Here is a 21,126-nt window from a genome sequence, read left to right as displayed (position 1 = left end):
CTGCTTCTGTGCTTGTGCAGATGTTCTCCTCAGCCATGGCAAGCCCCCGGGACAGCACCGCAGTCAGAGCCATGCAGCACGTTGTTCAAGCTGTCATTCTGATGCTAGTCTTGCACTGGCTCACCTCACCTGAGACCCCGTGGCTGGGAGGATCAGCCAGGTAGAGGATATAGAGTGGTAGCGCTAACAAGGTTTCCAAAAAGGACCCTCCCTTCTCCTTCCTTGTCTTGGGCTAGTGGCCAGTGACTAGACTCCCTGAGATTAGTGTGTGCATAATGACTGTCTTGCTCAGTGGCTGTGCTAATCTCTGTGTGCTGGCAAATCAGCCAGAATTGAGAGGGACTAACTTGGGTATCATTGAATGTGTTCCAGGCCCACTTGCCGTTTGCAGTGATCGGGAGCACAGAGGAGATGAAAATAGGAAACAAAATGATGAAAGCTCGTCAGTACCCCTGGGGCACAGTGCAGGGTGAGTTGAGCCCTGGGATTTTCATGCTATGAATGATGACACTTCTTCCAGAAGACCGTGGGCTCTCGTGAGAGAGCAGAAGCCTGCTGGACTTTAGTATCTCACTGGGAGTTGTCCTTTGTTAAATCCTCATGTCAGGTCTATAGTGATAGTTTTCTCGGAAGGGCTGTTAAACCTGTTGGAGGAATAGACAGGTGGGGAATGCGGGAAGAGACCTTTATTTCTGCCCCTATCTTACTCCTTATCATGTCTTATAGTGGAGAATGAAGCTCACTGTGACTTCGTGAAACTGCGGGAGATGCTGATCCGTGTGAACATGGAAGACCTTCGCGAACAGACCCACACACGCCACTATGAGCTGTACCGGCGATGTAAACTGGAAGAGATGGGTTTCAAGGACACTGATCCAGATAGCAAGCCCTTCAGGTGGGATCCCTGGAGGGGACAGGAGAGCTCAAGGGAGACATTTGTGGATGAACTGCATGTGTGTGTATTTGTGTGTCCTTGAGAAAGCCTGTAAAGAACCAATGTAGCAAGAAAACCTGCCAGGTCAGATAAATCCAGACTCCAGCAAAGGTGCTGGCTGAGAGAGGGAAGGTTAAAACACAGAGAGTGTGTGCAAGATTGACTGTGAAACTGCAAGTATAGGAGTAAAAATGTCTGTGCTGCAGAGGTACAGCAGTGTCCCTCTGAACTAGTGTTTGTTGCCAGCTGGTCTCTTTGAATTGCCCAACATTTAGCATACAGAAAAGTGCAAGAGCTTACAGACCCCAGAAACAGTTGAATAAAGAAAACCTTGGATACACGTGGGTGGGTGAGTAGCAAAGGTGCTGTGGGCAAGCAATATTCATGGGGAGGGCCTGATTTCAGAGACTCGGGGGAAGCAGAGTTTGTTCCAAGTCATATCACTGGACTTTACTTTCCTTTTAGCTTACAAGAAACTTACGAAGCGAAAAGAAACGAGTTTCTGGGGGAACTGCAGAAAAAGGAAGAGGCAATGAGGCAAATGTTTGTCCAGAGGGTCAAGGAAAAAGAAGCAGAGCTGAAGGAGGCTGAAAAAGAGGTGAAGACTGCAGTACTTGTCTCTTCATGTTTGTGAGTGATAGAGCCGCTCCCAGTAGGTAGCTGCTGCCAAAGCACTTTCTGCAGAGTGTGATTTAGGACTTATCAAGAAGTCTAAAGTTTAACTTGAGGTCCTGAGGACATTAAATTGTTCGTCCTGTAGGATAAAACTAGATCACAGTGCTTGTAGTGTACAACTTACTGCACCATGAAAGTGACGTAGTCTTGATTCTGATGGAGAGTTGCAGTGTGGCAAAATTCGAGGAGAGAAATAGCCCCCGATATAAGCTTGTTATGTAAAAAAATATACCTGTACACTTCTTCAGCATTGTGAAAAATCCATTAATTTACTGACCTTTAAAGCGGAATAAGGCAGAGACTCCAGGAAGTGGATTAAATTTTTTTTTTACAGTTGCATTCTCCCAATCCTCTATTATTAATCTGTGCAATGGTGCATCACTAGAACACTGCCTGGTTTGTAAGCTGTTGTGGAAGTAGACTGTGCCCTGCCCTTTGTCTATGCAGCATCGACTCAGGGCTAGAAATGATGTAGAAACCAGTGGATCTTATGCGATCCTTCCGTCTTTCTCTTTTCCTGTGAACAGAACTATCTGGTAGTGCTGGGTCCTGCTCACCTCTCTCCTTTCGCTCTAGCTGCACGAAAAGTTTGATCGCCTGAAGAAGTTACATCAGGATGAAAAAAAGAAGCTAGAGGATAAGAAGAAGTCTCTGGATGATGAAGTAAATGCATTCAAACAAAGGAAAACAGCAGCTGAATTGCTCCAATCTCAGGCTCAACAGGCTGGAGGATCGCAAACCCTTAAAAGAGATAAGGAAAGAAAAAAGTAAGTTGCTAACCCAGTGGTATTTGCTTTTTGGTAATGGTTCTCCTTTACGATTTTTCTGGGTGTTCATACCTCTTTCCCAACCTAGCCAGTCCTTATCAGGGGCAGGTTTGCAGCCAGATTTAATCCCTAGTAAGGCTGAGCAGTAGCTGGAAGCATTTTACCTTTAGCAATCATCCTGAAGAGCAGGAAGCAGTGCTAACCTCCCTCATTGCTTGCTGATAGCATGGGAGAGGCTGAACTTGTTTTTATTCCCCGAGATTCTGTGCTCCTCCCTTGGTCTGTCAGTATTTATAATGAAGTAGAACAATACTGGCTACCAAGGCTAGGGTGTGTGGGTAGCAGGGATGTCCTGGTACTCCAGGGAGGAGCGTGTTCTGTCGCAAGGGTCTTATTTGTTTAGGTTGGGAAAAAGCTTACACTGTGGAAATTATTCAGGGAGACTAATAGTAGTGAATTCTGGAATCTGCAATATGTAAGGCAGCAAAATCAGGGGACAAGCCATAGCTTCTTATTAGTGCTAGTACTCTTCTCCAGCCCTAAATCGGCTTTTTGCCTTCCACAGGAATAGTGAGAGATACTGCATGGCTTTAGCAGGAGTTCTCCGTGCCAGGAACTGGTGTGACAGGATCCGGCCCCTCATCAGGGTCCTGTGATCTGGGCTGTCTGCAGTGGCCATGCCAGGCTCCTAATGCTATGCAGTTGGTCGAGAGCAACCAGCTGAACAGCTGAAACAGTCCTCCCGGCTCACCTAGCAGTGAGCAGTTTCTTCTCGCTGTGGTACATTTCCCGAAACAGAGTGCTGTGCCACCTTAGCCTGTGTACAAAGAGCAGTGTGCAGATAAACAAGGGTCTGGTTTCTACGCCGCTGCCATAATCCCCTCTCTGCACATCCCTGGGGCAAATCCAGAGTAAATCTTGCCTGCACTATGTAGTCTTAGGCACGTGGAGAAGTGCTGTTAATGTGAACAATAAGGCATGTGCCCAAAGAGCTGACAGGACTGTTTGTCAGAGAAGATACCCCTTGACTGCTAAGCTTGGAATCAAATGAAACAGGAGAGGAAAACCCCAATAGCCAGAACAAGATTCTGGTTTAGTCTTTTAGTTTTTAGCTGGAGCTGCTTCAGTGTCAACATTCTTTTGCAATGAGCAGCTAGTGCTGCCCTCTTCTCACTTATCCGTTCCTTTTTCCACTGTGTATTTTGATTTGCTCTTTTGAATTACCTTTGGGGGTTTTAATATCTTTCCATACTGAGGAGCCTGAGACTGACTGGGGACAGACTTCTCTCCCCAGCCTGGACTGTGAGGAATACACAGCCGAGTTCTTTCGTGCTTAGAGCCCTCGGACATCTGCAGACTTCAGCCCTGAGATCAGTCGGGGTCGGGAGTGCAGAAAAGGGAGACAGCATGCTCTATAGTATGAGCAATTAGTTGCTGTGGCCCAAGTTGAACTCCTGTTCCTAGCAGCAGTTCTGATCTGAGAAGAGCTCCTTGACACGCTCATATGGAAAAGTGTTGGTACTGTCCTTGGCGGTCAAGGACACAGAAAGGCACAGAAAACTCCATGAAAGAGATAGATCAGTGCTTGAGTAAGGCTTGGGAAGGTGTTAGGCCTCTCTCTCCTCCAGGAAGATAGCTGTGTTAGAAATGGTGCTGCTTTCTGTACTCTGTAACTTCTCCAGTTGTCCTTAATAATTCATTTCAGTATTTGGATCATAAATATCTCTAACAATCCATGAATTTCACAAGCTGTAGCTTAATTGTATCTTGTTTACTAGTGGCTGGCAATACATTAGCCTTTTTCTTTCCCAGGTGATTCTTTTAAACCCGGTTTGCACTAATCATGACTTGTTTCTGTTGATTTTTTTATGTTGTTACATCATTGTCATCATTATTAGCTCTTACATGTATGCTGTTTTACAGTTAGCTGCTGTTTGGCTGCATGGTGCATGAGGCACATTGTCCTGGTAAGCGTCATTAACTAATATAGACCTCACAGTGGGATCAGTTACAGTTCCTAAAAAAGCAGACGCTGTGCAAGTGCAGAAGCCTATAAGTATTATGCCTCTCTTCCTCTGCTTTCACCCTTCTATACATGCTCTACCAGTCTCTCTCTACATATGTAGTTGTAGAAAAAGGATGCAGTGAAGTTTGTGTTTAAAAGTTCTGCAAAGTAAAATGCAGAGAGACTCAGTATTGGGACATGAAATGTAGAAAAATAAGGATTAGGTCCTGTTCCTTTTAAACCTTCCCAGCATTTTCTTGGCTCAGTTTTCTTTACTTCGTTTCCCTTAGAAATAGATTCTTTAATCATGTAGGCCATGTTGATACTATGGCAACAATTGCTATGGAGATGTGGTGCTGATGTTAGAACCCAGCTAGCCATGAAAATGTCTGTTCCCTCTCTCTTCCTTCCCTCCCACCCCTCCAAGTTGCAGTGTTAACTTGTGGTTACAGTGCAGGTGAAGGTAGATGCAAGGCTAGTTTCTATCCCCACCTTCACATATTAACAGATGGCAAAATCTGCCAGACATAGAGCTTTCCATTGTCCCAAAGCACCAGAGAATCACCAAACTGTGTGTGTGTATGAGTGTGTGTGTATGTATGTATGAGGGGGCTCTAAAGAAAGTACTACCAAGTAACCAAACCTGCTAACTGATTATAGTTGATTGTCCAAAACCACAAGAGATGATGGACTGAGCATTTAGCAGATAAGGAAGGCTCTGAAGGTAGACTGAGAGACTTTATGACATTTTTAAGTCAATGGGTCACCCGTGGATTGGGTGTTCAGTTGTAGCAGACAGACAGGGACCCACACTCCTGGGAGCCATGACAAGCGTGCCCACGGTTAGGCTAAGGCTAGTGGTAGGAGAGGGCTGTATGAAAGCCTGCCAGAGCACTTTACCCCTGAATAAGGCCAGCATTTGAGTTTCTGAGGAGTTTTGCCAAAGCGTGGAGAGCTCCCACTGGAGCAGAGCCCTGTCAGTGGTGTTACACTGTGAGTCTCGGGTGTTACTCAGCTCCCGTTGCTGTGATTCTGTCCACAGTGTCTCTGCCTTCATGTAAGCAGGGATGTAAGGTGGACACATAGTCATGGGCAGGCTTGTGGAACAGATAAGGTTGCCTGAAAGGGTTAACAAACCTGGCCATAAGCAGAGTCTGCAGTGTGAACTGCCAGCATCTATTGTAAAATGAAAGCTCATTTAAACAAAGATGTGCAAGAAATGCACCTGTCTGGCAGGAGAGCAGCATCCTCATTAGGATTATTAGTTAAACTGCTAATGACAGTGAATGTGTTTAATTGAGCCTTTTTAATTTGCTGTTGATTCTCTGGTGAGAGGAAGAAGAAAGCTCCCACAGGAATGTCAGTCGTCTTGACAGAGCAGCAGTACTCATTATCCAAGGCAAGGGTGGCAGCACCCCAGGCTGAGGTGCACAGGTCTCTCAGAGAAGGGACCTGTCGGAACAGCACCATTTAACTATAAAACACTCTAAAAACTCAGCCTCGAGTCCACCCTTCCCTGCAGACAAAGCTAGGATTTATATTCTCTCCAGCCCTTAAATAGGGAAAAGCTGATTCCAGGATTCCTTCCCTCTTAGCTCCACCAAGGGAAATGGAAAAGCAAGTAAACATTACGCTGTCAGTGAGAGGCATTTGAATTTAATTTCAATGGGATGTTCCACTTAACAGAAGAGCTTCAGAAGGGTCTTGCACTGACTCGAACTGGAGCTTGCAGTTGTCTTGAGCAGTCCGGTTGAATGAATGTCTCTGCTGCCAACGGTAACTGTAAAACAATGAAAAGAATGATTCTCTGCTTATCAGGCTCTGAATGTGGAAAAATAAGCTCAAAGAATAACAGTGTTCGTTCTGATGCTGAGTACGAAGGCACGGCTAAAGTGCAGTTAGAGTGAACATTACTGATTTTTGTTGGTTTTGGATTGCTTTGGCAGTCCTCATAACTGTACAGTGTTGTGTGCTGGGCTTTGACTCAAATGAAGTTCTTTGTTCCCGCTGTACAAATGCAGACAGTGCCTTTTTCAATGGGGATTTGTCCTTGCTAAATTAAATATGTATATATGGTACTTTTCCAGAATTCAGAAAAATACTCTCCATATTGATCCGTAAAGTATTGCAGGGCTCCGCTGTTTTGCAAGGATACAAACAAGTCACAGTTGATGAGGCCTGTAGCTTGCAAAACTGTGGAAGGATTGTTTTAGAAAATAAATTTGATTCATCCCACTGCTGAGTGTGTGTGCGTGTATGCATGTGTGCATCTGCATAAAGCATGTTTTGTAATCAAATTAAACCTTATTAACACTTAGCAACACTTCTTTTGTTGTGTGTGTTAGAAAACATTTATATTCTTGTTTTGTTTTTTGTCATTAATCCATAAAACCATTAATCTGCCTTTTTCTTTCATTTTCAGTTCGGGTTTCCTGTAGAACCTTTCCCTTCACACCAGAAGCAAATGCCCCCACATTCGGTTAACACGCAGCTATGCCATTGTGCCTGTTTGCTCACCTTTACTCATTGCTCCCTTCCTGCGCTCACCATTTTGTTTTAAGCAAGAGGCTGCACCCTTGGCCGTTCTGGGTTATGGTGGTTCTTGTGAAGAACTCGGCAGTAGCCCACGTGGAACTGGCAGGCGATGCTCATTGCTGATTCCTCTCCCCTTGGGGCAGCAGCAGGCTGCCGGGCGGGCGCGCTGGGCTAGTGTCCCCTCAGTTGCTCGGCTCTTTGTCCCTCCCTCCGTTTTGTGTGAGCGCTGCATGGTAAGAGAGCGCAGCTGCTTGGTGGGCTGGGTTTCGCCCCCATCGTGGGACCGCTGCGAATGCAACCCGATGCTGCCATGGGGTGGGATGTGCTGTCTCAAGAGACTGCCTGCCCTCTTCCCTTTTTTAATTTGCTGTATCTAACCCCCCCCGTTATCCCACCCTGTGCTGCCGTGTGTGACTCAAATCATTTTAAAGGACTTTTTGCAAAACCTGACATCCTCACAGGCGTGGGCCTGAGTCCAGACCTCTAGTCCCCAGGCTTGGGGGATTCTCAAACTTGGATCCATGGTTTGCAACTAAGTGTTCTCTGAATGCTGCAGGGGTCACGAAGGATCTCTTGCCTTGTCTCCCTCTCAGTGTGCTGGCCTGGATGCACATCCTGGATCCAATCTCAGGGAAAGCTGGTCATCTTGCTGTACATATCAGTGTTTGTGAAGAAAGACGATGGTGTTTCTTTTGACTTTCTTCTCAGTGATTCCAACAACTTCTGGTTTTAATGCAAAAAGTATTACCTTTTTTTTAATTATTTGGCATCTGTTTAGAAGTGTACAGATGCTGCCAGGTTGCTTCTCATATTTTCTATACAGCAAAAGCCTTGTTTTATGGCAAGATTTGCACTAAAAAGGAGGGTGTTTGCTCACCGGGGCCAGGAGTTCACTCTGGCCAAGTGCAACTGTGGTTTGCCCACAGGTATCTATCTTCTCTGTGTATTTCTGGATGAGTTTTGTTTTTAAATAAAGACTTCATCAGACAGTGAATTCTGGTTAACATTTACTTCTTTTGTTTTTTTGTTTTCTTTGCCCTTCTTTTACAGTAACCCATGGCTCTGTACTGAGTAATTACCCCTGAATACAATGGGCTGGAATGGACCTTCATTTACTTGTTAAATCGGAGGGTCTAATAAAATGTGACAGCATTTCAGCTGTGACCTTTCCATGGTGTTACCCTTGCTCTCTCCTATATCCTCATCGTGATTCTATCTTTACTATGTACTGGTGGTTATTGCTTTTATTAAACAATGTAAAATTAGTCCTAACAAGGTTTTGGATACTGCAACTTTAAATCCTACAATCTTTTTTTTTTTTTCCCCTAAAATTAATGGATTCCCCTTTCTCCTGCTTCCTCTCCCCAGATAAATGAGGGATGTGGGAATAAGTTCTGTGAGTTATTTTTGCTGGCGAAATAACAACGCAGTTTAAATGTATTTATTGGTGACGTTAAAATGATACCACCACCTTAGTTTAATTATCACATAGTCGAGAAAACCTCTTTTCTCTTTATACTTGGTGTCATTTTCATGACATCATCTATCTTTTTTTATTTGCTTTTATTTTTTCTTTTGCTAATTCATGCTACCTGAAGACTAGCATGTAATCCTCATTTCCCTTTCAGCCTTGCTTGTTGTGACCCTGACCCTTTGCGCTGTGTGTGGGCAAAAGTCTCTGTGTGGGGCTGAATCCACACGTCCTGACCCTCCCAAAAGATCAGGATGCATGCTGCCAAATAGTTTCAACAAAACCCCTTCAAATCCTGGGTTTTTGGAAGATAAGTACACCTCAGTCCTAGCTGTGATAGCTAATGCTTGTTTTAGTGCAAGCTGCTGCTGAGAATTTTACCAGAAAAGTAGTCTGGATGATGCTAAAGCCTCACAAACAGTTTCTGCATAAAACATGTTAGTCTGGCCAGCTGCTCGTGGCAGCAGCAAACTTTGTGCAGTAACCCAGATCAGACAGCGGTCTGGCCTCTGTTTCCAGCAGTTAAGGCAGTTAAAACTCTTGATTGCAATGTATTTTCTCAGGTATTCTGCTTCACCATAAATACAGTTTTATTTCCCATACAAGTCTTTGACTGTTTTGTGGTTTGGTATTTTTTAAAGCAAGTTAAAATAATTTGAGTATTTACTTCCTCCTCTACTATCGAATGTTGGCCTGCTCCCAAAACCAGTCAACATCAGTCTGTCAATGATTTCTAGATTATCTGCTAAAAAAAACATTTAATGTGGCTTTTTTTTAACATATTGCAGGTCACTGGCTGTTCTTCCTTCACCATTTGCCTTATTAGAATGTTATTTAAAGTTATATAGACTCTTTTTAAAGAAAAAAAGTTTTTACTTGTGTGATTTCCTTGAAGTAGTTGAGGTACCACAAGGAGGTTCTATCCTGTCAGCTGTTTTCATGTTGCATCTCTTTTTCCTGCTTTTTGAATGTCTTTCTCTTTTTTGCTAATCTTCTGGTTTTTTCTCTTTTTTTTTTTCCCTTTTCTCTCTCTGTAGCTTTTTTTAATCTGTCTTCGCCAGCTGCACTTGGTCTGAGGGAGAAGACTGCCACTTCTAGAAGAGTTTAAGGGTCTTATGTCTGGGGAGGGGGGGAAACAAATCTTCAGTGTTAGTGTCTTGGAAAGAAGCTCTTTTACTGACTTGCATGGTGTCTAAAATTGAAGTGTCTTGTAATTTGTGTGACAAGACAGGGTAATACGGGGGAACTGGTTTACCTGGAATTTTGAAGAGCAACAGAAATGTCATGTTTGGACTAATGATGTAGCGAATACATTTTCAAACATTGTTACGGGCATATTTTTTTTCTAATTTTGTCTTTAATAATATAAATGTCATGGGGCTTCCATGGGGTGTCGAAGCCTAAGGAATATTTTCAATAAGCTGTTGATGATTGGTTTTGTGCATTCAGAGTAAAAGGAAATATGAACATGGTGCAATTTGCTCTGTTGGCAGCCACAAAATATTTAATTTTAACAAAGAAATAAAGTAAGAAGAACTGTGTGTTTTCATTGGTGTCCTCCTGTGTCTCCTCACCTTATTAAATAAGCTCCATGGGCTGGTGGCTGTGGCTTGAGTGGTACTTTTGGGGTTTTTTTTTTCCTCCTCTTGGTCTTAAAAGTTAGAAAAAATTTAGCAGTAGCAGGAGGGAGAGGCGATGCTGACAGCTGGCATAATAATGATAGCGCTCCATCCAAATCTCTGTGAGTAGGGTGCAGTGCGCTTAGAGCGTGCGGGAGCCGGCCCGGGCGCCTCTCGCTCCTCCGTCCTGCTCCGTCCCCGCATGCTGCTCCCAGCTGAGCGCCGCTCGCCGCCCTCCCGCTCTTGTGTCCTTCTTACAAAGGGAAGCGCCTGAGAACTGCACCGCGTTATGTACTTACATGACAAACACTGAAGAGCCAGCACTGTTTAGGCTGATACCTTTCTAACTTTAATGTAAATTTTAAATAAAAAATACGAAAGCCTGCGTGCGTGCTGTCGTGTTTGCTTGCTCCCGCCTCCGGCCAGGGGCTGCGGGACCTCGCAGGAGAAGGTGAGCTCGCTCGGGCCAGCCAGGCGCTGGGCCCGGCGTCTCGAGGGGTTTTGGATCGTCACCGAAAAGAAAGAGCCTCCCAGCCCGCTTCGGGCGGGGGTGCGGTTTTGACGGCTGCCCGGGGTCCCCCCCGGCGCTGCGGGCGGAGCCCCGCGGCCCGCTGACGGCGGCTCTGCTCCGGGCGGCGCGGGGAAAGGCCTCGGGCGCCTCCTGCCCGGCCCCGGCGGGGGGGAGCTGCTGGGGCGGCCTCGGGGGGTGGCGGCGGCCCGGCCCCGCCCCGGGGGCCCCGCCCAGCGCGCGGGCCCGCCCCGCCGCCCGGCAGTGGCGGCAGTTTCCCGCGGAGTCTCGCGCGCCCGTGACGCGCAGCCACGTGACGCGGCGCCGGCCGGGCCGCTCCGCGCGGGTGGGGCGAGGGGAGGGGAGGGGAGAGCTCCCGCCGCACCGGCACCGGGGGGGCGGGGCGCGGCGGGCCGGGCCGGGCCGGGCCGGGGGCCGGAGAGGGGCACCGAGGCCGGGCCGGGCCGCTGAGGCGGGGCCGGCGCTCCCCGGCGGCCCGTGGCGAGCCGCGGCCTGGTCCGCACGTGGGGCCTGGTCCCCTCCGGCACGCCCGGGCCGCTTCCGCCGCCGTGCGCGCCTGTGCCCGGCGGCTCGGCGCCCACCGGCGGGGACGGCCCCCTCGGCGTCGCGGGATCGCCCGCTGAGCCGCCGCCCGCCATGCCGCCGCCGGAGCCTGAGCGGGTGCCCGAGCCGGTGCCCGAGTCGGTGCTGGAGCAGTGGCGGCAGTACAACGAGACCGAGCAGCAGTGGGGGCTGCGCCGCCGCTTCATTCTCCGCCACCTCCGCGGCTACCCCGGCGCCGCCATCGACCAGCTCCTCTCGCTCTCCGTCCTCTGGACCAACCACATCTTCATGGGCTGCAGGTGAGGCCCGGTGGGACGTCCTCGGCACCGGGCTGCCGCCGCGGGGCGGGGGGGGGGTCGCAGCGACCGGGCCCGAGCCCCGAGGCAGCCGCCCGGGGCGGTGGTGGCGGGCGCCGGCCGCTGGCCCTGCTCCCTGCCGCGGCCCGGCGCTGGCTGCCCGCCGCGGGCGCCCCGGCGGGTCAGCGGGTTCAGGAGGGTCCCCTTGGGGCGGCCGGGGCACCGCGGAGGCGGCCCGGTCTGCTGGCAGGAGTCGCGTTTGAAGCCGCCGTCTGGAGCGGGGCCAGGCAGCCCCCGGCGCCGGGCGGGAGGAGGAGCTCCGCGTCCCTCCGGCCAGCCCGCTCCCAGGGGCTGCCGGCGCTGCGGGGCTGAGCTCGGCCCCAGCTGCCTTTTAGAAAGTAACCCCAGAGGAGCCGGGATGGAAGCGGCTGGTGCGGGAGAAGCGTTCTTGGCTCGAATGTGAGTGAGTTCGCATGTGGAACAAGGGGAGCAAGCTGCTGGAAAAGTACGTGTGTGTTTTGAAAGTAGTTCTTGATGTCCCACCCCTGAGGAGTCGTTGAGCTTGTGGTATTGTGCTTTGTAATTTGAGCAGAAAGTATTCCTCGAAGCATGAAGCAGCCTATACCGTCCCCTTAAAGCTCAGCTTTTCTGAGAGAAATACACCTGGTGAATGGAAGAGGTTTGCTCTCGTCAGGGTTAGTGTTCGCGTGCAGAAACCACCATACCGTAACGAGCAAGGCCGTGGGGATCTGCGGAAACGTCACCCACGTCCTGACTGACACTCCTGATGTTAGGATTATTTTTAACCGGACACAAGGCTTTAAAGACAGAAGCAACTGCTTAACGACTAACTTCAGCAAACCGTGCAGTGACGGAGGACCTTGTAAACGCTGAAGGGCATATAGTTCGACTTTTATTAATGTTACTATCCCAGAGTCTTGCTGGGGAATATTTTGTGTTATTTGTACAGAGCCAGGTCCGTGTCTTTAAATGTAGGTCTGCATGTTTTCTTATTTCTTTCTGGTCCTGTGCTGCAAGCACCAAAGTTGAACGTAGTTTTAAACAGCTTCAAATTCCAAAGCTTGAGCAGTATGTTAAAATTGAGCAGATTTTCTTAAGATAAAGTATATTTTGTCCATTAGCTCATCTTATGGTGTTTATGTGCTGTCTTAATGGAGGGTCTTCTTTGTGATAGTGCTTTTGGGAATCAGTGCAGTAATACAGGGTGCTGACAACAGAGGTGAAGAACTACGTGGCAAGATCTCAAATCCTAAAAAATGGTGCCGTTTAAGCCTGTAAGTGCATGTACATTCCCTGGTGAACATCTCTATATGCAACTCTCAGGAGAAGCATGAGGATAGATTTAGGCATCATGCTGTGCAGAGCCGTTATCAGTGAGGATGTCTCCCCAAAGCTGGTGTTGTGCACGAACGTGAACACACCACACAGGCACAGTGAATGCGCTGCGCTGTTAAAATGCAATTGGCAGCTTCACTTAGAGTTGCCTGGGGAAGGGAGGGGACCCACAGCTTTCACTGGAACCGTGAAACTGCCTTTTGCTGCTTGGGAAAAGCAGTTGTTGCTGTATCAAGTGAATAACTTCAAAGTTCAGGGAAATTTTGTTGTTTTCTCTGAAGTTTGTTGGTTGGGTTTTGGTTTGGGTTGAGGTTTTTTTGGTGTTTTTTCTGGTGTTGATCACTTGCTAGCTGAAGACAACCTGTTTGTCAGAGTAAATACAAATCTGTCTCTGCTGATGAAAACTGAGGGAGTGTTCTGCTGGGGGATGATCTGGAGAATGTCCAGAAGGCTTAGAAAACATGGTCCTTGAGGAAGCAGTTAAGTAACAGGATTCATTTAGTCTAGGGGTGGATAAAGAGAAGATGCATGTGTTCTCAGATATCTTAAAGGTGGCTGCAAAATATGGGGGGAAGCATAATGCTCCAGGGCTACTGGGATCAGGATAAGAGGTAACATATTTGGGTCACACCCGGGAGACTTCAGCTAGGCACTGGAGGCATGGGATTCCTCTGCCTCCATGTACAGTCTCTACAACTGGAGATTTCTAAGGCCCTGTTAGACAAACACATGTTGGGACTGGTTGATCTTCCCCTGGGCAGAAATCTGAGCCCCAAACATCTCCATCGTTTGTGAAGAAGAGTGACTCGCACGTGTCAAATCTAATGCTGTTCTTGCACCCTGCTGGAAAAGGGCATCGTTTTTCATGTTCCCATCAGAGGTAATGTACTCTTCTCCCTGTAAGCCAGAGAGAGGAATAGAGGTTCCCACCCTGCTCCCTTGTGGCTGCGGGAGGATGAGGGTATCACCGCTGTCCACCTCCCTTTGATCCCTCTTGGTGTCATCTTTCCATGCAGGGTTCTGCTGCCTCTCTGCTGGGGGCTGAGCGGTGCTGGGCACCTGCTGGTGAAGCAGGGACTGCGCCGGGTTGTGTTCAGAGTTCTCACCAAGTGATTTAAGTGGATCTAACTTCTGCCTGGCCCTCTGCATCAGGAACAGGAAGGGCATTTCTTGAGTGGAGAGCAAGTAGATTTTCAGAGCCCTTGGAACAGTAGTATTTAAAAACTGGTGCAAATTATTGCAGCACTAGTTGTTGGGTCAGGTGGGGGCTCCTGTCCATGGGCAGTGACCTGATGCTTTTTGACCTCTGAAGGTGAGCACACCATGGAACAGGTGCAAGATTGCTTTTTCTCCTTTCTGAACCATAACGTGAAGCTGTCAGAGGCAAGTTCCAGGTCGTGTTTGTAGGTTCTCCTTGGTCAAGGAAGGCTTGGGCTTTTTTCTTGTTCAGCTTCAGCGTGCAAATGGCTTGAAAACATGTGATGGATCCCCGGAGCAATGAAAACTGAGCTGGTCGGGGATGTAAGGCGGGGAGGGAAAGGGCTGTGTCCTGCCTCTGTGGAGCTGTGAGCGAGCTGCTGCGGGGCTGGGCTTTGCACAGAGCTGGCTACAGCCACCTCACCGCTGTCATGGCTCAGGGATTTAAAATGCTTCAGTTACAGCTACCGAGCTAAAAATTAGTATGGCTTTTTAAAGAGTGGTCGATAAAGGCTGAGCAGGGTCTTTGTCATCTGACATCTGTGATTTCAGTATTGGTGACGTGTGGCATGTGGCTGCTGACCCAGACAAGACTTCAGTGCCAGTCGGTCACCCCTGTGCTTAGTTCACTGAAGCTGCAGTGCCCACGGGGACAGCTCCTTCCCCACGTCCCTGGGTTCCTTAATGCCCTTAGTAGCTCTGCCAAATGTTGTATTTTGATAGATAATGTGCTTAAGTTTAAAACACTCAGTTTGGTGGCTGCGCGATTTGTAGTTCACAGGTGGGTTCACTTAGAGCCAGGGAGCCTGTTTGCTGGTGTGCAGGTTGTCTGCGGGCACTGAGCTGGCTACGGCGTGGGGCCGGGCCTCAGCTCCTGGCTTAATACTCCAGAAAAATCCGGGGGAGCATCTCCCCTGCACTAGGTACCTGGCTCAGGCAGCTTTGGTTCTTGTTTTGCATAATAAAAGCTTGTGTGTGCCTGTGTTAGTATTGCCTGTGTTAGTATTGCCCCCGTGGGACCAGTTCTAAAGTGGTTTTCTGTTGAATCCACACAGATATGGCTTGCAGGTCATGGAGAAGGTTCTCAAGATGGCTGAAGGCATCGATATCGGGGAAACGAGGACGTACGAGTTGGTCCCTAGCAGGAAGCTAAAAAGATACCACTCTCCATCTGACAGTGAGTATATCTGCCTGCATGCCTCCCCGTCGCTGTGGGGTGGGCATTAGTGGGAACGTGGGGAGAGCAGGTGCCACGGGGCCGCCTCTGAGAGCCAGCACGGCAAACTGAGGAAGAGTGACCGTCACGTACTCTGCTAGACTGCAGTGTTTTCCCTCCTCTGCCATGGTGTGGGGTGTATGTAATTCATGTAAAGTTCTTTTTTTGCTCAAGAAAATACAATTTTTAATTGAAATTACCAGGTAGGTGATTTTCCCTAGCGACAGCGTAGGGGAATTGAATCTATGTAATGAAGTATCTGTCTGCCCTTCTTCACTGTGGTGAGGGGTGACGTTCCGACCTGAGAAGGGGATTATACAAGTGCATGGAGATGTGGAGTTCAGCTTAGTGATTCTGAGTTGCAACCGGCCTGGAGCACTGGGGGGTGGTGGTGGGGTTAATTATTTTTTTTTTCTCCCTACCGTGCCTGGAAGAGTCTTGCATATGTCAGCCCAGTCCTGTGGTCTCAGGGTCAGTGTTCCAGCTGTAGCTTTTCCTGTGGAGGAAATGCAGCAGGCAGAGAGAGAGGGCTGGCAGTTCAATGGCTCCGTCCGCTGGCTCCTCTCCAGCACCTTGGGAGCGCCCTGCCCTCTGCGGAGCGAGGGGCGGGGGAATCGTTCATGTGTGCAGGTGCGGGTTGTGGATGTGAGCAGGCAGGCCCTTGCTTTGTGAGGCAGCGTTAGTCAGTAGTTTGGCTGTTTAAGGCACCAATGGTCAGACAGCACAGGACTCCTCTAGGGTTGGATATAATCCCTAGATCTGGCAAAGTTTCTTCTGTTACTTTGACACCCAGCAATCTTTCTGTGCTTCCATGGGCCAGCTGCAAAACTGAGAAAATTACTACTTGTCTCCCATGTTTTGTCTGTCTCTCAGGCAGCATCTCTGAGGGGAAGGGTTCTCTACAGACAGCATAAAGAGCTGTTCTGCTGGTGAGAGCCTTTAGATGCTGCTGCAGTGCAATCCTAGGGATACCAAACTGATCAAAAACTTTTAAACTTGCCATAATTCATTAAAACTGGTCACTGAAGGATTTAACACATGTGTAAGAGCTTTGTTGCCTGATTTAAATGTGAAGGGCCCGTTTATGCTATATGTGAAGTGGTTTCTTCATCTGCAATGAACTAGGCTATGATAAATATGTTAAGGTAGAGTGATGTCTAGACAGATGTGTTTCCTAACCTATATTACGATTGCATGCATTGGCACTGGATTAGGCAGCTCGTTCCAAGGCGCTGAGGTGGCCTTTTGCTCCTCTCATGAAATGACACACGTGTACCACTTTGGCGTGTGGGGGCTAAATCTTTCACCAGAGGAGTCTTGTATAACCATCTTTTAGATGTGACGTATTTGCTTATCAGCTATTTGATCCTCACTTTCTGCAGTAGCTCTGTGTATCAGGATATTCTGCCTCATTTGCATTTCTTCTGGTTAAGAAACAAGAGGTCTGTCTACCAGTTACGTGTAACAGGCCCCCTCAGCTGCTGCAGCTGTCGCCTGAGGCCCGGGCAGATTTCTCCATGTTTGGTGTCTTTTAGCCAAGGGTGGTTACATTTACAGAAAATATGCTTCTGTTAACACTGTCATTAACAGCCCTGCGTGTTTTGGAAAGGACGGTTCAGTAGCACTGTGTTCCTCCATTAGATGAGAAGACCTGAAGACAGAGTAGTTTATCATCTGGGATCATCCTACAACCCTGCAGCAGAGTCAGAGCTGAGGCTCTAGTCCCGCTCTGGTGTTCTGTCTTGCTGGCTGTAGTTTTTACTTGTTTTAGTAGCTTTGAATGGATTAACTTCAGAAATGACTGGCTGGGTTCAGTGGGCAATGTTGAGGAGCAGAGCAGTTTGGATTTGGACCTAAAATCCATGTAACTAAATACACAGAGACTTTTGCATAGTAGTTGTGGAACTAGAAATACTGTGTAGTGACCTTCACCAGAATAAATTGTCTTATTTGATCAATTGTGAATGTCTTTGGAAGGAAACCTTTTGGTTTCTAGCTATGAAGTGGGAATCCTGTGCTCAGAGCCTGCAGGCTTCTCCTGGAGGTTGCTCTGTGAAAACACTGTCTCCCTGTCATAGCACATATCGATAATCTTGTCCTTTTCTTCCACCCCATAGGTCCAGAGCTGGAAGAGATTCCTGAGCCACCCAAAAAGATGGTCCCCAGATTCCGGGTGCGACCACGTTTTGAACCCATACACTTTGTCACAAGTGCTGAGAAAGATGACAAGAAGGAAGATTCTCTGGATAACGAAATGCAGGAGGTGAACCAGGAGGCAAATACGAACAGCATAGTGCAGCCACCTGAAAACTGTACAAATTCTTTTGTGAGTGCACGGGAGGTGGATCCTCAGCTCTCCAACTCGGCTGGGTTTGGCTTTACAGGCCAGGCAGCAGCAGCCAAGAAGGCTGTGAATAGCGTGGACTCTACTGCAAGCAGCGTGCTGCAGGTTTCAGTTTCTCCTTCAACTGTCCAGTCTGCATCAGAGACTTTCCCCCCATCAGCTATAATACTGAAGCAGAGTTTTATTGAGAAACTGTCAGCAGCTATCTGGAAAAATCTTGCTAACCCAGATACAAACACTGGGACTGATAAAATTAACTATACGTATCTTTTGACACGTTCAATTCAGGCATGCAAGACAAATCCTGAATATATTTATGTTCCTCTGAAAGAAATCGCCCCTGCTGACCTCCCCAAGAGCAAGAAACTTCTAACAGATGGCTTCGCCTGTGAAGTGCGGTGTCAGAACGTCTACCTGACCACTGGTTACGCCGGCAGCAAAAACGGATCCAGGGATCGAGCCGCCGAGCTGGCGGTCAAGCTGCTGAAGAAGTCTGTGGAAGTGCGAGTTGTTCAGCGGAAGTTCAAGCACACCTATCACGAAGACTTGGTGGTGTGTGAGGCAGGCGTGAGTCGCCCAGATTTCCCTCCTGCTCTTAAACCTCATGAGGAGTTTGTAGTTGCCAACAGGGACTGTGTCCCGATGCAGCCTGGTACTGAATCTGTGAAAGGTTCCACTAATACCAGCAAACACTGGACTAGTTTTGTCCTCACGGAGAATGCCAGCGACGCAATAGGAATACTTAACAATTCTGCCTCATATAACAAAATGTCTGTTGAATATAAATATGAATTAATGCCCAACCGCTCATGGCGTTGTCAAGTGTATCTCCAAGATCACTGCCTAGCTGAGGGATTTGGCACTAAAAAGACCAGCAAACACGCAGCGGCTGAGGAGGCCTTGAAGATTCTGCAGAAGATGCAGTCAAATATAACTGCCATCAAAGTGACCCAGGTTCAGAAAGTGGGCTGCTCATCGCGGGGCTCTGGGAGGAAGAAGGACCTGAAGGACCTCGTGGTTTATGAGAACTCCAGCAATCCAGTGTGTACGCTCAACGATACCGCCCAGTTCAACAAGATGACGGTGGAGTATGTCTTTGAGAGGATGACTGGCATGCGGTGGAAGTGCAAGGTGCTGCTTGAAGATGAATTCATTGCAGAAGCAGTTGGAGTGAAGAAATCTGTCAAGCATGAGGCAGCAGAGGAAGCCGTGAAAATCCTCAAAAAGACTCAGCCAACTGTTGTTAATAACCTGAAGAAAGGCACCATCGAAGATGTCATCTCCAGAAATGAGATTCGGGGTCGCTCAGCAGAAGAGGCTTTCAAACAGAAGATCAAAGAAGATAACATTGGGAATCAAATTTTAAGAAAGATGGGCTGGACAGGCGGTGGCCTAGGGAAAGACGGTGAAGGAATTAGAGAGCCTATCTCGGTGAAGGAGCAGTTTAAAAGGGAGGGACTTGGGCTTGATGTAGAAAGGGTGAACAAAATCGCTAAAAGAGATATTGAAGAGATCATTCGAAACTATGCACGCTCAGAAAGTCACATTGACTTGACTTTCTCTAGAGAACTGACCATGGATGAGCGGAAGCAGATACATCAGATTGCCCAAAAATACGGTCTTAAAAGTAAATCTCATGGGCAGGGGCACAACAGATACTTGGTGGTAAGCAGGAAGCGGCGCAAGGAGGATCTGTTGGACCAGCTGAAGCAAGAAGGGCAGGTGGGGCATTACGAGCTTATTATGCCTCAGGCAAACTGAGGTTGGGCCTCACCAGAGACTTGATTAAAGAAAGAGATGCTGCATTTTTCTTGTTGTGGGTTATATTAACGTTGAAGTCTTTTACTTCGTTAATATAATTTCAAAAATGTTGTTAGACGTTTAGAACTGACCAAGTTCTGTTCAAGTATATTAGCACAACCCAAAAGCAGTAGTGCTGTTACTGTATGTGTCTTTGATATTACTTGTTCCTCCACATTTTAATAGTTTTGTAATAGCAAAAACACATGTCCAACGAGATGGAATTTGACATCATTTAAAATTATAGTTCCCTTATTCTTCTTGACCAAGGAAGGAAAAAAAAATGCCTTTTTTTAAGAAAAACAAAAAAAAAATAATAAAAAGCAAAGGAAATGCAGTCTGGAGGAATAGACCTGTATGTAAAGTTGGTATTAATGACAATAAAAATAAAACTTTATTTCTGGAAAAAAACAGGATTTGTCACACTTTGTATAAAAAAAAATGTGTGAAAACTGCATTTATTCTTGAGAAATATATAGAGGTCTTGTCTCCACTGTGTATGTATGTAGAAAGATGTCCTTAACCTGTTTAACAACACAGTTTTATTCATAGATTTCTACATTGAGTCTCCCATACTGAGAATTCCCAAAAGCACCTTAACTGTCACTGTATCGGACCGAGAGAATTCCAGTGCATTTTTACCTTGGAGCACTGCTTGACATGTGCAAATACCATGCTGAAGTGTGAAATATAAGAACTGGAGGTAAACGCAGAGCCCACGCTCAAAGATGCTCGTGTAGCTTGTGGGGACTGTTATATAACTTATTTTTTTACTTTGAGCATAAGCTCTTTAATCCTGAGCAAAGTCAAACCTGTGCCTAATGATGTCTGCTCCATTACTGTACCTGTGCTTGTGTCTGTCAGGCGCGAATCCCAAGTAAACTTTGTGGTGTTGCTCTGGCGTGTGGTGTGAGTGCGGCGTCTCTCCAGGGCGGGGGAGCCCGGGCGCCGGGACGGTCCCGCAGGCGCCGGTGCTGCGGGAGCCTGGCAGGAGAGCGCAGGGCTTGGGGAGGGGCCTGGGGAGAGCCCGGCCCGAGCCGTGCGGGTCTGTCCCAGCAGGGCCTGGCTGATGACGAGTCTTCAGCGTGAAGCCAGGCTTCATGAAATAGGTTTTTTTGGCCTGTTCTGTGCGTCTCAGCTATCACTTGGTTTTCTGCTGCCTATACTAGCTTCTCCATCTTTTTACATCATCCTCTAGCTTTTTTTTTCCCACCTCCTGTTCTGTTTTCTTTTTAAAAAAACTCAGTGCTGAGGGTGACTGACCGACTGATGAAGCAGAGTATCCTGGTGATGTGCAGTTAGAGACATTTTTGTCCCCACAGTATGGAAAGGAAGAGGCTGCCCTGGCAGGTAAGATTTGCTCAGGAAGAAGAGAGTGAGCATTCCCACCTCTTTTTGCCTGAGTGGCTGCAGCTCACCTTCTAGCTTGGACTTCTGAAATAAAAGCATGCTGCTGCTGTCTTCGTAGAAAAAAAAAATCATCTGACAATTCTTAAAGTATGTTGGGTTTTTTGGTTGTGTTGGGGTTTTGTGTGTGCATTATTCCCTCTCTACTTCTGAATTCTGCTCTCAAGAACGCTGGGCTCTAGCAGATGGTGATGTAGGAGTGGAAGAAGCCTGGTACTTTCTAGGCAGATATTCCTGCAGGCAGGAGCACAGCCCCCCCCCCACTTGGACACGCAGCAGGCCCTCAACGCCTGGTGCTGCCGTGAAGGCAGCCGGGTCTCCGCAGCGGGGTTGGGGCGGCAGGTGCTGGCCTGCAGCTGTGACCCTTGGCCCCCCCCAGGGACCTGCCCGCTGCCTTCCTGCTCAGGGGGTGGCTGTAGGTTGGGGTGGCCT

The 21,126-nt window shown here is 48.0% G+C and overlaps 2 protein-coding genes across 4 annotated transcripts in view; both read left to right on the top strand.

Annotated features, from left to right (window-relative positions):
• The window catches only part of SEPTIN6 (septin 6), a 31,027-nt gene extending 21,609 nt beyond the window's left edge, over positions 1-9,418 (top strand). For 2 of the 3 annotated variants that reach the window (XM_074915586.1, XM_074915587.1), the window contains exons 6-10: positions 373-469; positions 727-895; positions 1,400-1,532; positions 2,186-2,376; positions 7,967-9,418. In XM_074915586.1, the coding sequence (XP_074771687.1) occupies positions 373-469; positions 727-895; positions 1,400-1,532; positions 2,186-2,376; positions 7,967-7,991 (615 nt within the window). In that variant the 3' untranslated portion in view covers positions 7,992-9,418. Of the gene's footprint in view, positions 1-372; positions 470-726; positions 896-1,399; positions 1,533-2,185; positions 2,377-2,941; positions 3,654-7,966 lie in introns of those variants that run through there. The other variant, XM_074915584.1, reaches the window with a different exon arrangement.
• Positions 9,419-10,943: 1,525 nt separating this feature from the next.
• On the top strand, positions 10,944-20,167 carry NKRF (NFKB repressing factor). The gene is made up of 3 exons (XM_074915407.1): positions 10,944-11,377; positions 14,983-15,104; positions 17,261-20,167. Exons 1-3 carry the CDS (start codon positions 11,172-11,174, stop codon positions 19,246-19,248), a joined length of 2,316 nt encoding a protein of 771 aa, XP_074771508.1. The 5' UTR covers positions 10,944-11,171; the 3' UTR covers positions 19,249-20,167.
• The last annotated feature ends 959 nt before the right edge of the window (positions 20,168-21,126 follow it).

Source organism: Athene noctua, chromosome 11 (genome assembly GCF_965140245.1).
Source record: "Athene noctua chromosome 11, bAthNoc1.hap1.1, whole genome shotgun sequence".
Lineage (NCBI taxonomy): Eukaryota > Metazoa > Chordata > Aves > Strigiformes > Strigidae > Athene > Athene noctua.
The sequence above is the reverse complement of the archived record's forward strand: the minus strand, read 5'-3'. Positions and strand labels throughout refer to the sequence as shown.